The sequence below is a fragment of the Erinaceus europaeus genome, chromosome 7, assembly GCF_950295315.1.
Source record: "Erinaceus europaeus chromosome 7, mEriEur2.1, whole genome shotgun sequence".
In the NCBI taxonomy this organism is placed as follows: domain Eukaryota; kingdom Metazoa; phylum Chordata; class Mammalia; order Eulipotyphla; family Erinaceidae; genus Erinaceus; species Erinaceus europaeus.
In genome coordinates this window covers 31,560,404-31,576,548 of record NC_080168.1, presented here as the reverse complement: position 1 = coordinate 31,576,548, position 16,145 = coordinate 31,560,404, and the positions used below count along the sequence as shown (strand labels likewise).

The following is a 16,145-nucleotide window of genomic DNA, read 5'->3' as shown; positions in this document are numbered from 1 at the left end:
TCTGTAGATCTGAGCTCACATCCTGTGGTTATGAGTAGGAACGTTCTAAGCTGCCCCAATTTCAGGACCCATCTTCCTCAGGTGTAGTATAGAGTATGTTGTCCAGCCTCCCTTCAGAGGATCTAACATTCTCTGCCATTGTTCCATGTTGAAGGCAAGGCCCTATAGGGCCCCACAAAGGGGTCTATTGTGTTGTTCCTGATAGAGAGGGCTGGTAACAATGGAGAGAGGGATTTATTCAAGGTCTAGGCCCATTGTGTCTGTTTGGGAATCCCAGAACTCCCCGACTAGGGCCCCAAGAACTGATCAATTCCATAGTCTCCCTCTATATATATCTTTTGCCTCCATAAAAGTAAATTAGTAAATCTTTAATAATAAAATATAGATTCAAATAATAAAACAACTTCCTTTATATGAAATGCCCAGTCTTCTTCTTCTAGCGTTTGCCCTTCTTCCGTAGCCAGTCAACAGCGTCAGGTTGAACCTGATGTAAAGTTTCGAGACCTCCTTTGAATCTGGAGAGGTGGCAGTCGTTGACTATGTGGGTCATAGTCTGTCTGTAGCCGCAGGGGCAGTTCGGGTCGTCTCTGGCTCCCCAGCGATGGAACATAGCGGCACACCGGCCATGGACTGTTCGATAGTGATTGAGGAGGGCCCAATCATAACGTGCTAGGTCAAAGCCGGGTTGACGCTTGCAGGGGTCTGTGATGAGGTGTTTGTTCTTTACCTCAGCTGACTGCCAACTCTGTTTCCAAGAGTCTGGGACAGAGAAGTTCAGTGTAGGCGTAGGGGACCAGATTGGGTGACAAGACGTCAAGCGTTGGACAGGGTGGGCCAGTATGGCCAGTATGATTATGTCACTTGTCTCTTAATAAAAGCTCATTTGGAGGCCAGGTGGTAGCTCACCTAGTTGAGAGCATGTTATCATGCTCTAGCCTCTAGCCCCCACTTGCAGAGAGGAAGCTTCACAAATGGTGAAGCAGTCCTGCAGCTGGCTTTCTGTCTACCTTCCCTTTCCCTCTCAATGTCTCTGTCCTGTTAAATAAAAAAATAATAATAATAAAAGGAAAAATGGCCACTGGAATTTATCAATAACCCCAGTGTCAGAAAGCAAAGAACCATGTAAAAATAATAAAAGCATCATTTGTAATTTGAGATTAAAACTATCATAATGTATCTAATTCTAATTTCCAGCAAGTTTCCTGCAGTTAGTCTTAAGTGTGGTTGACAATGTCTAGGACTAAAAATTCAGTTATTGTAAATCTTAAAACTATTTCTAGCAAAACACAGTTGACTGTATTTACTAATTCAGTGCTTCTGAAAATTTTACTTCATTACATGGAATTAAATTAGGCATTACAAGTTTTAATTGATAGTAAATCTAAAATATGGCAGCTATAAGGGTTATTTCAGAGAAGACATCGAATTACTGTTAGTGGTCATAGTAAATCTTCTATGAACTTGTAGAAGGGGGCTGGGTGGTAACACTGTGTTCAGTGTACAGGCGGTGAAGCAGGTCTGCAGGTGTCTATCTTTCTCTTCCCTTCTGTGTTCCCTCCTCTCGATTTCTCTCTGTCCTGTCCAATAACAATTGACAACAATAATAATAACCACAACAATGATAAACAACAAGGGCAACAAAAGGGGGGGATAGTCTTCAGCAGAAGTGGCACCAAGCACCAGTAATAACCCCAGAGGCAAAATTATATATATACCTTAGGTAATATGTCATTTTTGATTTGGCCAAACATTTGAGAATGAAATATCCATTATGTTTGTATGCAATTTCTTTCCATTCTTCTTTCCTTTTTTCCTTCTTTCCAGGTTCAATCCATTGGACCACCAGAGTCAAAAACTGAGCAGTGCAAAAAAGAGAAAAGAAAATTTAAACTATTTCAATGAGTAAAAATAGTGTTCAACAACTGTATAATAAAATAACTTAAAATACAAGAACTTAAGATCTTTGAAGGAATAATGCTTTTCAAAAACTTTTTATTTCTAAAAAGGAAACATTGACAAAACCATAGGATAAGAGGGGTACAACTCTATACAATTCCCACCACCAGATCTCCATATCCCATCCCCTCCCTTGATAGCTTTCCTATTCTTTTTTTTTTTTTTTCCTCCAGGGTTATTGCTGAGCTCGGTGCCTGCACCATGAATCCACTGCTCCTGGAGGCCATTTTTTCCCCTTTTTGTTGCCCTTGTTGTTATAGCCTCGTTGTTATTATTATTGCCATTGTTGATGTTGTTCATTGTTGAATAGGACAGAGAGAAATGGAGAGAGGAGGGGAAGACAGAGAGGAGGAGAGAAAGACAGACACCTGCAGACCTGCTTCACCGCCTGTGAAGCTACTCCCCTGCAGGTGGGGAGCCGGGAGCTCGAAGTGGGATCCTTATGCCGGTCCTTGCACTTTGCGCCACATGCGCTTAACCCACTGCGCCACTGCCCGACCCCCTAGCTTTCCTATTCTTTATCCCTCTGGGAGTATGGACCCAAGGTCTTTGTGGGATGCAGAAGGTGGAAGGTCTGGCTTCTGTTAATTGCTTCCCCACTGAACATGGGCGTTGACAGGTGGATCCATACTCCCAGCCTGCCTCTCTCTTTCCCTAGTAGAGTGGGGCCCTGGGGAAGCAGAGTTCCAGGACATATTGGTGGGGTCGTCTGTCCAGGGAAGTCTGGTCAGCATCATGCTAGCACCTGGAACCTGATGGCTGAAAAGAGGGTTAACATACAAAGCCAAACAAATTGATGAACAATCATGGATCTAAAGGCTGGAATAGTGCAGATGAAGAGTTGGGGGGGGGGTTCCTTCATTTTGTAGATAGCTAGTAGGCATATTTTAGTTATATTCCAAAGGGCCTGTGGCTATACTAGTTTTTGTTTGTTTTTGTTTTTTCCCTGAGCCTAAAATCCGATATGCAGGTGGATCCAAGTTATTGTCTGGGGAGATAATGTCATGGCTGGAAAAGGAACAGAAAGCTTGATCAGGGAAGAGAGTAGCTCCCTAATATGGGAAAGGGGTATAAATATTGTTGACTGTAAACCCCATCTGATTTGGTCTGGGGCCCATATTCAGGTTAGGAGCCTATGTGACCTCTGCATCCCTGTAGATGCACATACAAACAACTCCGTATAAACATGTTACTTTCATAAGTTCAAACTACTTTTCATAGTAATTTGTCTGCAAACCCTCCCCCCCTTTATCTTTTGCCTCCAGAGTTACTGTTGGGGCTCGGTGCCTACACTACGAATCCACTGCTCCTGGAGACTATTTTTCTCATTTTGTTGCCCTTCTTGTTGCCATTGCTGCTGTTGTTGGATAGGACAGAAAGAAATCAAGAGAGGAGGGAAAGACAGGGGGAGAGAAAGATCAACACCTGCAGACCTGCTTTACCATCAGTGAAGCGACTCCCCTGCAGGTGGGGAGCCGGGCTTGAACTGGGATCCTTACATGGTCTTTGTGCTTCACACCACGTGCACTTAACCTGCTGCACTACCGCCTGACCCCCCGAAGCTATTTTGTTTTTACTTGTGATTAACAGTGTTTTGCTAGATTTTAAGGCTACAGGTTATAGAATACAGTTCTCCACCTCGCCCACCACTAAAGTTTTGTTCCCCCACCCACTCAACACTGACCACCGCAGTTCTCATTGTCTGTGAGACAGTTGATTTTTTTCTCTCTTTCTTTCTTTCTTTCTTTCTTTCTTTCTTTCTTTGCAAGTTCATGTATTTCAGTTCTCTAGATTCCACATGTGAGTGAAACTATCTGGTAAAGAAGTTTTCTTCTTTTTATTTTATTTTGCCTCTAGAGTTATCACTGGGGCTTGGTTCCTGCACTGTGAATCCACTGCTCCTGGTGGCCATATTTATTTATTTATTTAATTAGTTAGTTTTTGATAGGACAGAGAGAAATTGAAAGGGGATAGGAAGATAGAGAGGGACAGGGACAGAGAAAGACACCTGAAGACCTGTTTCACTTCTTGTGAAGGAAACCCCTGTAGGTGGGGAGCTGGGGGTTCGACCCTGGATCCTTGCTCTGGTCCCTGTGCTTCATACTATGTGCACTTACATCGGTGTGCCCCGTAAAGAGTTTATCTTCCACCTCTTATTTCATTAAGCATAATTAATTCCATCCAAAGGACACATAATTCTGTTTTTTTTTTTATTATAAAGTAGTATCCTATGTATGGAGTATATATTCCATAACTTCTTTCTTTTAAAAAAAAATGTATTAGAGAGTGAAGAGTAGATAGAATAATGGTTATGCAAACAGACTCTCATGCCCAAGGCTCCAAAGTCCCAGGTTCAGTCCCCCGCACCACCATAAACCAGAGCTGAACAGTGCTCAGGTAAAAAAAAAAAAAAGTATTAGTTTCTTTTTAAAAATATTTTATTTATTTATTTTCCTTTTTATTGTCCTTGTTTTTATCGTTGTTGTGGTTATTATTATTGTTGTTCTTGATGTTGTTGTTGCCGGATGCAACAGAAAAGAAATGGAGAGAGGAGGGGAAGACAGAGAGAGAGAGAGAAATATAGACACCTGTAGACCTGCTTCACTGCCTGTGAAGTGACCCCCCCTGCAGGTGGGAAGCTGGGGGCTTGAACCAGGAACCTTGTGCTTTGCACCATGTGCACTTAACCTGCTATGCTACCACCTGCCTCCCCCTTTTTTTAACCAGAGAATTGCTGAGCTCTGGCTTGTGGTAGTATAGGAGATCATTTTGGGACTTTGGAGCCTCAGGCATGAGAGTTTCTTTGAACAGCCATTATGCTATCTATCCTTTTGCCCCAATTTATTCTTTTGATGAAAGAGTGATACAAAGAAACCAGAGTACTGATAAACTTTGGCTTCTGGTGGTCCTGGGAATTGAACCTGGGACCTCAGATGAGCCTGAAGCATGAAAGTCTGCAGAACCATGATGCTATCTCCCCACCCCCTTACCTTCTTTAGCCAGTCATTTGATGGTGGGCATTTAGGCTACCTCCACCCTATGCAGCTTTGAAAATAGGGCTGCATATATCTCTTCAAATTTGTGTTTTCATGTCCTTTGGGTAAATGCCTTAAGAGTGGTATTGTTGGATCATGAGGTATTTCCACTTTTTATTTAAGGGTTCTCCATCCAGTTTCCCCAAGGGGCTGCCCCAGTTTACATTCCCACCAGCAGTGTAACAGAATCCCTTTTTCTGCACACCCTTGCCAACACTAGTCTAGTTGATGTAGGACATTGCCACATTTGTGAGGTGGGATGGCACTTCTGTTTTAATTTGCATTTCTCTAATGATAAGTATTTCTTCATAGGTCTGTGGGTCAGATGCATCTCTTCTTTGAAAACTATTCAGGCTCTTTGGGGTTGGTTTTTTTGGGGGGAGGCCATTATTATTTTATAGCTGAAATACAACTAATGTAAAAAAAGCCTTTCTTTTGTCTTTTTTAGTCAAAAATCATTAACATGTTGATAATTCTGCATATAAATTAATCTCGTTTCCACAGCAACACTCTTTTTTGCATGGTTTCTCTTTGCTTCTTCTTTCTTCCCTAATAACATCTCTTATTCATTTATCTGCATTATTTAAACAGGCACGACCAGGTCAGCTTTCTCGAAAATTCTGGGGATCTAGCAAGCGATTCAGCCAGGTTTCAGCTGGAGAAACTGAATATAACACTCAAGATTTCAAGTGAATTGTTATTTCCATCTTCTACAATGAATAACTGAAACTTGATTGATTGCTTTGTCACTTCAGCCACATCTCTCAACACTCTGAAATATTTCAGGGCTTTTATCCCTGAAAATATTTAAGAATTACCAAAATTTGGTATGGTATGTATATAAAGATGTAGATTATATAATTATCTATTTTCAAAAATGTTGCTTAACGTTATTAAATTCTATCTTATTGAGTGACTTGGTTTATGCTAAGGAAGTTTTGAGGGAAATATATTAATTATATCCACTGGTTCCTAAACATTAAATCAAATTTTAAAAACAAACTCCTAAAAATTAAGAAATTAGGTTAATTTTGCTTATTAGTCTACACAGCAAAATTTAACTTATCCCCAATAAAAATGCAAAGTATGGGACAGTTGAGAAGAAAGGCTTTTAATACATTCTTTGTTCATTTTCATATTTACTGAACATTGATTTAAGACACACCATCTAAAGTCATATCCTATAGACTTGGATTTTCAAAACTTAATATAAACTCAGAGATTTCACATATTTAAAATATTTAACTATTAAAACTTGTGCATTTGCTCATTCTACTACTACTTAGCACACTAGTAATGAGAATTTGCTGAAATGTATTTATCATCCTTAAATAATAAAGGTTAAGTAGAATAAGAGATACATTTAACTGATGTACTTCATTAATAGTATAACAAACTCAAATGCTGGTTATGATTTTTGACAATTGAGTCCTTTTAAGTAGCATTACAGCACAATTTTATCTGCCAAGTTAAACTTAGCTATATTGCATTTTTGACTTGAAATTTCATTGTGATTGATGAATGAATTGGAAAGGTATGGGTATCTTAAGTCATCTACATAAAATAACTTCTAAAAATACATATATCTGTTTTATGTTATATTTAACTTTTAGAATTAATTGTAATTAATATAGTTAAATGTTACATTACAATTTATTATTCAAGATATTAAAGGAAAGGACTGATAATTTTTTTTGGTACTCAAAGAGATTGTTAAATGTGGTACTTTAAAGTTATCTTTTCACTTCAGGTCAGGATTTTTTTAAATTGGGGCTTTAAAGTTTTTTAACTGGATCTTCACTACTATAGGCCAACTTTTTTAGAGATGAAACAATACCATAATAAGAAAGCTTCTCCTAGTCTCACGCAGGACAAAGAAGGCTAGTTCCCAGCTTTTTTTTTATTTTTTTTTTTTTTATTTTTGTTGTATTTATTTAGTCTCTTTTGTTGCCCTTATTGTTTCATTGTTGTAGTTATTATTTTTGTTGTTACTGATGTCATTGTTGTTGGATAGGACAGAGAGAAATGGAGAGAGGAGGGGAAGACTGAGAGGGGGAGAGAAAGACAGACACCTGCAGACCTGCTTCACCGCCTGTGAAGTGACTCCCCTGCAGGTGGGGAGCCGGGGCTCGAACCGGGATCCTTGCACCGGTCCTTGCGCTTTGCGCCAAGTGCGCTTAACCCGCTGCGCTACCGCCCGACTCCCTAGTTCCCAGCTTTGTTACCATCTCCCTCCTTTTTTTTGGGGGGGGGAGCTCCTATGCTACATTGCTCCACACTGACTTCCTCCCCACCCCCTTTCAGAGAGAGTGAAACAGAAAGGCACAGAGAGAAGGGAAAAGAAACCACAGCACCAAAGCTTTCTTCAGTGGAGGGGGGGACTGAGTTGAGTCCTGCATGTTGCAAAGCAGCGCATTATCCAAGTGAGCTGGTGTGCCACCCCCACCCTAGTGAGCTGTCTTGCCAGATAATTATTAACAACTGAGTGTCTATTCTGAGAGTGCCTTGGCATGGGAAAATTAATTCCCTGAAAGCAAAATTCTGTATGCTAACTGCATTTTTAAAGCAATGTGTGGTTGGTTACATGGCTTTCTTAAATGACTCTATGACCAGAAAAAAGGAGAGAGAAAAAAAAAAGCTTTTTACAACAATAGCTTCTTAAAATAACTATTCCTTTTTTCACTGGAAATAATAAAATTTATTTATATACAGCTGACTTTCAGTTGAATCTTTGGGAAATTTTCCCTCTATAGTTCTCTGTCTTGTAACTTTATAACTACACACACACACACACACACACACACTAATACATCCAATATTCTGAGTTAGGTGTAATGAAAAGTTAAAGAATAGTTTTCTCTGTCATTTAAAATCCTTTGTTTTACTCAAATAGTTATGGCTAGGTAAGTAACAGAAATAAGCTGTCCTAAGGAATATAAAGCAGAACTAATCCTTTCTTAGGACTTGAGGAATTTGAAAATGCCTCAGGGCAGCAAAGATACTGTCATAATAATTATTGCTTCTCCTACTTTATCTATTCTACTCTAATTTTTTTGTCTTTTTAAGGAAATTTCAGATCAACAGTATCAACACAATTGTTATATTGTATCTTAGGTGTTGGTTTTGGGGAAAGCTTTCTAAATCAAGCCTTCAGAAGTTTTTCTTTTATCTACTTGTTCAGATATTTTCATATAATAGTGTCTTATATTTTTGTCATCTCTGGGGCTTCACTACTCTAGGCTGACTCTTTTTTTTCTTTTCTTCTCAGCTAGAAAGAAACAGAAAGATCAAATCTTCCTTCAGTACAGTGAGGGCCAGGCTTAACTCTGGGTCATGCACTGTTGTTTTTATTTAACTTTTTTTTTTTTTTTACTGATTTATTTAGTGACCTAGGAAGTGGCACAGTGGATAGGGCTTTGGATTCTCAAGCATGTGGTTCTATGTTCTTTTCCTAGCAAGATAGTGCTGTTCTGGTTCTATTATTAACTAAGCCACTGCCTCCTCTTTTTTTTTTTTTCCCCCTTTTTATTTATTGTCGTCGTTGTCATTGTTATTGCTGACATTGTTGGATAGGACAGAGAGAAATGCAGAGAGAAGGGGAAGACAGGGGGAGAGAAAGATAGACACCTGCAGACCTGCTTCACCGCCTGTGAAGGCTCCCTGCAGACAGGGAGCCGGTGGGGGGGGGCTCTATTCTTCCCCCTCTTTCTCTCTTTCTCTCTCCCCCACCCTCCTCCCCTCCTTCCCTTTCTCTCCCCCCTCCCCTTAGATACAAAGAGAGTAAGAGACCACAGCATAGAAGCTTTCTTCAATGTAGTGGGGGGCTGGACTTGAACCTGGCTGATGCAAATAGCAAGGCCACACACTATCCAAGTGTGAAGTATTTCTTCAGCCCAGCCTTTATTTTTTTAACAGGGAAGTTAATAGTTTATAATACAATAGTTGGCACATGGGTACAAAATTCTCATCTTGCCATAACAGGTGTCTGCAAAACACACTTGCCCCCAGCTTAGGTTCTTTGCTATCACTATGTACCAGGACCTACCTGAAAGCCTCCCTCTCTCTGTCCTCCTTACCCAGAGTCCTTTGTACCTGCAGACCTGCTTCACTGCTCCTGAAGCATCCCTCAGGCAGTTGGGGAGCACGGGCTCAAACCCAGGTCCTTGTGCATGGTAACATGTGCTCTCTACTGGGTACACCACTGCTTGCCCTAAGTTTTCTTTATTTTTAAGGTTACATAGTATTGGGTTAGAAAGTTAACTTTGGATGCTTACAAGTTGCAAAAAAGATTCAACTCAGATTATCAATGAATAATTCATAAAAATAACTAACTGCTTGTATACCAGTTATTTTTTAATGAATATACTTCCTTTTTTAATGTTTAATTCTCCTTATTCATTGGATAGAGACAGCCAGGAATTCAAGAGGGATGAGGGAGAGACAGAGAGAGAGACCTTCAGCACTGCTTCACCACTTGCAAAACTTTCCCCCTGCAGGTGGGGACCTGGGGCTCCAACTGGGGTTCTTGCGCATAGTAGCAACCAGGCACACCATCACCCAACCCTTATACCTGTTATTTATTTAACTTATTTATCTAGTAAGACAGGCATAGTGACCTTTGCCTTTCCACATATTTTGTATCATTATTACTAAAGAAATTACTAATAGACGTCTTTAATTGAAATTTAAAGTGGTTTGCTCCTTTTATATATTTATAAAATGAGTGGTGTTGTCTTTTATCACCTTTCCTTGAAGAGATGCAAGTGTGTGAACTGCTTTATGTGTAAACACTGCATAAAATCCAGATAATATGTATGCAGAAGTTGAAAGTTGACTTCTTCAAATACATTCTTTTTCTTTTTAATTGCCACCAGGGTTATCACTGGGACTTGGTGCCTGCACAAAGAATGCACCATTCCTTGGAGGACTTTTTTTAAAAAAAAATCTTTTATTTTAAATTTATTCTCTTTATATTTAGTAGGACAGAGAAAAATTGAGAGTGAAGAAGAGGTAGACACTTGCAGAACTGTTTGACTGCTTATGAAGCTCCCCCCCCCCCAACAGGTAGGGTTGGTGACTTGTACCTGGGTCCTTGCACACAGTAACTCTGGAGTTCAGCCAGGTGCACCACCCAGCCCCCCTTCAAATACATTTTTAAACTTATCTTCCACAAATGATTTCAATTCTATCTTAATGGATGTGAGGGCGATCTGGCTACAACATCTGTCACCCCATTGATTTCCAGGGTTGATTCGGCTGATCTGGCTGTCTAGGCGGGTGTCCCCTTCCTCCCTCACCGCTCCATGTGCATCCCCCCCCCCCGAAGCTGGAGGGACTTCGCTCAGTCAAAGAGGATGGCCTTCCCCAAATAGAGACAGACTGGTCTTCAGTCAAGGGTATGGGTAGCTGTGCTCCCTTTCTAGAACCTCCAAACAAGCTCTCAAGTCTGTCTTAAGGACACAGTTTTGGACTGATAATCAGAAATACACATACCATTTCTTTTCTTTCTGAATCTATTATTGTTCTTTTTCTGTTACTCTTAACCTTAATATTTACTCTTCTTATCAACTCAAACTGCTCTTTCCCAGTGTATGACTAATCTTAAATATTTTTTTTCACTACAACAAATAATCCATTCTTGATTTTTTTTTTTTTTTTAGATTTATTTATGGGCAGAGGTAGACAGTATAATGGTTATGCAAAGAGACTCTCATGCCTTAAGTTCTGAAGTCCCAGGTTCAATCCCCTGCACCACCATAAGCCAGAGCTGAGCAGTGTTTAAGAGTTCAAGACTTTATCCACTGCCTCACCTCCCAGTCCAGTACCCATTCTTGGCAACTCCCTTTGCCTGATAAATATATTTATATCACACATGCTCAACATTTCATTTGTTTTCAATTTGGTCTCATCCGGAACATTGGGAGTTTTCCTATATCTATATCAGTGGTACTTTTTTCAATGGCATTGAGCAATAACTATATAGTGTTATCATTCCTCACTTGAATTTTATTCAAATGTTGACCACAACCATACTTACTTACTTTGAATCTAGCCATTTTTTCAACAGTGCTTTTGTTTATTTGTTAAGTACTACACTTTTCCCTAAATTATGACACGTTACACTAGATCTTATTGTTTATTACATTTTTGTATTGTTTCTATTCTTTTTATTGCTTTTTGATTCATGAATACCATCACCAAATATCTTGATGCATATTGTTTATTTTACAGTTAGCTTTGCATAAGAAAAAAATGTTAGAAAACCATGTGGTTGGTATGTTTTCTTCAGAAATACCTGTCAGGTATAATTGTCCCTCAACTACCTGCCTTTACAGGAATAATAAATTTAGCAAAGAAACAGTTCTAGCTACAACTATTTCCTATTAGGTTGCTGCAATAGCCAATCTGTTTAGACCAGAAAATACTGATCATAAATGATTTGTTACTTTTGGCAGTTTTTCTAGGGCCCAGACTACGTAGGAGCATTTCAGAGATGACTTAAATGCTAGCACTTGGGCAGAGCAGAGAAGCTTAGAATATTCAGAATGACTTATCTAAAAGAAAACACCTGCAAATTGTGCTGCTACTTAAATAAGGAATTTAAAAGATACCTAGTTCTATAAAATGTTTCTTGGGTGCAGATAAATAGCATAATGGTTATGCAAAGTGATTGTCATGCCTGAGGTTCCCAAGTCCCAGGCTCAGTCCCCTGCACCACCATAAGCCAGAACTGATCAGTGCTCTGGTAAAAATAAATAATAAAGAAAGAAAGAAATGTTTCTTTTCATTTAGCCTACTGGAATTAACCATGAAAAAGGAGATTAAGCCTTATTTATATCTGATTATTGACTGTAAACTGTGACTCAGTGAATATTTGTATGCCAATAAAAAGGCTTTAGAGTTGGGAAAGTTTTCAACTTAACAAAGATGTGTAAATGTTATGATTAGTATTCAATCATGACCTTACTGTTTATTTGGTGCAATACGTTCTTCCCTTACCTTTTTTAAATTAAATATATGTGATGTATGTTTTGTTATATTGAGTGCTGTTTTAAATTTTTTTTTCCTGTGTGTGTATATAAGCAGCTGTGATGTGTTTCTGTATAGCATGACTGAAGAGAAAATTGAAATTACGCACCTCTTTTAGAGCTTTGGAAATTTGTATTCTAACATTTTTTAAGAATGTACATTTATTTTGTATATAACAGATTAGCTTTGTATATGAGAATTGATTTGAATCAAAATAAAAATAATGTTGCTTTCTTCTTTTGATTTATAATTCTCAGTTAAGACTTTGATTAGACCGAGTCCTTGGCTAAGTCATCTTAGTAAGCGAGAGACTGAAACAGTTTTTGTTAAGCAGAAAATTGACTCCATTCTATCATATATATATCTTATAGTCCTGTGTGCATAAGGTAATGGTCATGTTGACTCACCATGTTTGTTTGTTTTGTTATATTTAAAAGCAAATACTTAACACTTCCACATTTATTTTTTCCCCACTGATGAGTTTCACTGTTCAGGACCAGTTTTTTCAGATAGAAAGAGAGTGAGGTAGCGCAGCGGGTTAAGTGCAGGTGGCGCAAAGCGCAAGGACCGGTGGTTCTGCCGGGGATTGAACTTGGGACCTCAACGCTTGAGAGTCCAGTCTTTCTTTATTCACTGCGCCACCTCCTGGATCCCAGCTTCAAGTTATTTTTCAAAGAAAACAAAAATCAAATTCCTGTAGAGTTCTTAAGTGTCTACAGTAAACCTTGGCACATAGAGTAAGTAGAATTCAGAAAAACTAACAAGTAGGAGAAGGGAAGACTTAACTTTGAATTATGAAAAGGAAAAATAGAAGGACTGGTCAATGGTTTCCTCAGTAGGGCACACATTTTACCATGTATAAGAACCCAGTTTCCAGCCTCAGCACTACTTGGAAACATGCCACAAGGAAAAGATTCCTAATTGTTGGGACAGTGTTGTAGTATCTTTTCTCTTTGTTTCTTCTCTGTGGTTGAAATGGAAAAATTGAAGGAGGGAGGAAAAAAGAAAAAGGAAAGGAAGGGGAGTCGGGTAGTGGCGCAGTGGGTTAAGCACACGTGGCATGAAGTGCAAGGATGGGAGATTGAGCCCCTGGTTCCCCACCTGCAGAGGAGTTGCTTTACAAGCAGTGAAGCAGCTCTGCAGGGGTCTTATCTTTCTCTTCCCTCTCTGTCTTTCCCCTCCTCTTTCCATTTCTCTCTGTCCTATCTAGCAACGCTATCAATAACAACAATAACTACAACAAGAACAAAAAACAAGGGCAACAAAAGGGGAAATAAATATTAAAAAATTTTAAAAAGGAAAGGGAGAAATTTATTTTTAAAAAAGAAAGGAAGAAAAGCTTGCTGTGACTGCTGCAGCTATGCAGGTGCAAAATCTCGGCAAAGCCAGGACAGTAAAGAGAAATACTCTTGTGAAGCGACCCCCCTGGAGGTGGGGGGCCCAGGGCTTGAACTGGGATCCTTATACCGGTCCTTACGCTTGGCACCATGTGCACTTAACCCGCTGAGCCCGATCCCCCCAGTACATGTTTCTTAGTGTGTCTCTAATACAAATTAAGAAGGACAATTTGCTCTGCTTTCTATCTTAACTCTTTTTCAGCCACCAGGTTCCAGATGCTACCATGATGCCAACTGAACTTCCCAGGACAGATGACTCCACCAATGAATGTCCCCACCTTCCCAGACCCCTGCCCCACTAGGGAAAGAGAGAGGCAGGCTAGGAGTATGGATCAACCTGACAACACCTGTTCAGCAGGGAAGCTTTTACAGAAGCCAGGCCTTCCATCTTCTGCACCCCATAATGACCCTGGGTCCATACTCCCAGAGGGTTAAAAAATAGGAAAACTATCAGGGGAGGGAATGGGATATGGAGTTCTGGTGGCGGGAATTGTGTTGTCGCTTCACAAGTGGTGAAACAGGTCTGCAGGAGTCTACCTTTCTTTCTCCCTATCTTACCCTCCCCTCTCAATTTCTCTCTGTCCTATCCAAAAAAAAAAAAAAAAAAAAAAATGAAGTGGGGGAAAAGGCCTCCAGAAGCAGTGGATTGGTAGTGCAAGCACTGAGCCCCCCGCGATAACCATGGAAGCAAATAATATTTAGATAAAAATAAAAAATAAATTTCATTTGCTTCAGTACCAGTGTGTAGCGGGATCTTGCCTCACATTATTATTCATGTCAAGTATTGAGATAAGACACATAGAGAGATCCCAGAAGAACTTTTATGTTCAAGACAACAAATGCTAAGTGTTCAAGCAGATGACACTTTTTAAAAACAATTTTCTTTTAATTTTTAAAACTTGTTAGAGACAGGCAGAAATCGAGAGGGAAGGGGGTGATAGGGAGGGAGAGAGACAGAGACACCTGCAGCCCTGCTTCCCCACTCGCAAAGCTGTCCCTCTGTAGGTGGGGATGGGGGGGGCTTCTGGGTCCTTGCCCACTGTAACGTGAGCTCAACCAGGTGCGTCACCACCCAGACCCCAGATGCCACTTTTATTCAATGTCATGAGATATTTAATTTACTCCTACTGGAAACTGTGGTATAATTTCTACAGTATGGAAGTTTAGAAAATCAGCTTTACAGGGCAATGGGCTCTCTTTGCCAACATGTCTCCCTCTGTCTCACCTTTGCGGCAGATGCTTCTTTACTGTCTGCCCTTTTCTTCTCTAGGTGGACTATCTCTTAATTTGTTTATTCCAATAAACCTTCTGTAACCATAGAAAGAAACCAAGAGAGTGGGGCTGGGTGGTGGCGCACCTGGTTGAGCGCACATGTTACAATGTGCAAATACCCAGGTTCGAGTCCCCAGTCCCCACCTGCCGGGAGAAAGTTTCACAAGTGAAACAGGGCTGCAGGTGTCTCTCTGTCTCTCAACCTCTCTATCTCCCCCTTCCCTCTTGATTTCTGACCGTCTCTACCCAACAAATAAATACATATAATTAAAAAGTTTTAAAAAAGAAACAAGAAAGAAAAATCTACATTACTAATTTTGACAGGAGACCATGCCCACCAATTCGCTCACAATTATCTAGGACTCATTCTATTGAGAATCATCATTCTATTGGGGGTTAGATGGTTCACAGTATAGTTGTTGCCACAGCACAGCTGACAAATGGGTACACTTTTTCATCTCCCCATGACGAGTGTCTGCAACATTCTCACCTCCTACTTAGGTCTATTTCCACCACCATGCACCGCGGTTTCAGTCTTAAACCTAGTGCAGAAACTGTCCGTGAGGACAGAGTGTTGACTCCTAACTTCTGGAGAGGCCAGGCGGCGCCCTGGGCAGCTCAGCAGCCAAGTGATGGGCGTGCCGGGCAGCGGTGTCCCGCCGCGTGGCCGCCTGGCGCCTCGCCCTCCCCGCGCGCTCATTGGCTGGCCGGCCCCCGGGCCCCGCCCACCTGAGCCTGCAGGTCCGGCCAGCGCGCCTAGCGCCTGGCTCAGCCGGCCGTTCCCGGACGTGGCTCCCGCGAGTCCAGAGCCATGTTGGACTTCGCGATCTTCGCCGTGACCTTCTTGTTGGCGCTGGTGGCGGCGGTGCTCTACCTCTACCCGGTAACTTCCATCTGGGTCGCTGCCCCAGGCCCGCGAGCCAGTTCGTGGACGTCGAGGCTGCTGGGCTCCCCGCGGGCCGCGGGGGCGGGCCTGAGGGAGGGAGGATCCCGTGAGTGGGCGCGGGACGGGGGTCACGTGGCACTCCCCGGGGTCGCGGGAGAGGGTCACGTGTCAATCCCCGGCCACGTGACACCGCGGGCTCCAGGCAGCTGCACTATGTGGAGGGCGTTGCGGGCGGCGCCACGTTCCTTACCCGGAGCTCCCATTGTTGAGCTTCCTCCCCATGGTTTGGGGGTCGCCTGCCTTGTCTGTCAGTGCTCTGATCTGTCGTTACTGAAACTCGAAGTCCTGACAGTCCAGGTGGGATGTGTCCCCTCGCGGGGCCTTGGAGGCCATTGGGCTCCTGGAGTAGCCTGAGCGCAAGCCCGGGCCGCCTCGCCCCACCGGCTGCCTTTCTCTATTTGTCACTGGCAGGAAGAGGAAAGGATCAATTTTCAGAGGTGTTTTGAGTGCACATGTTGCAGTGCACAAGGACCTGGTTTTGAACCCCCGGTCCCCACCTGCGAAGTGGAA

General features: G+C 41.5%; 2 protein-coding genes and 1 long non-coding RNA gene across 3 annotated transcripts in view; 2 read left to right on the top strand and 1 right to left on the bottom strand.

The window, feature by feature from the left end:
- NBEAL1 (neurobeachin like 1) overlaps positions 1–5,855 on the top strand; it is a 135,334-nt gene extending 129,479 nt beyond the window's left edge. Inside the window, exon 48 of the mRNA XM_060194103.1 lies at positions 5,583–5,855. Coding sequence (XP_060050086.1) covers positions 5,583–5,684 — 102 coding nt within the window. The 3' untranslated portion in view covers positions 5,685–5,855. The remainder of the gene's footprint in view (positions 1–5,582) is intronic.
- Positions 1,309–15,553, bottom strand: LOC132539400 (uncharacterized). The gene is made up of 3 exons (XR_009550657.1): positions 15,419–15,553; positions 1,716–1,855; positions 1,309–1,577 (listed from the first exon to the last, which is right to left on the bottom strand). It is a non-coding gene; the product is annotated as an uncharacterized LOC132539400 (long non-coding RNA).
- Positions 15,420–16,145, top strand: part of LOC103111214 (cytochrome P450 20A1) — a 43,840-nt gene continuing 43,114 nt past the window's right edge. The window contains exon 1 of the mRNA XM_060194104.1: positions 15,420–15,572. Within this exon, the coding sequence (XP_060050087.1) occupies positions 15,501–15,572 (72 nt within the window). The 5' untranslated portion in view covers positions 15,420–15,500. The remainder of the gene's footprint in view (positions 15,573–16,145) is intronic.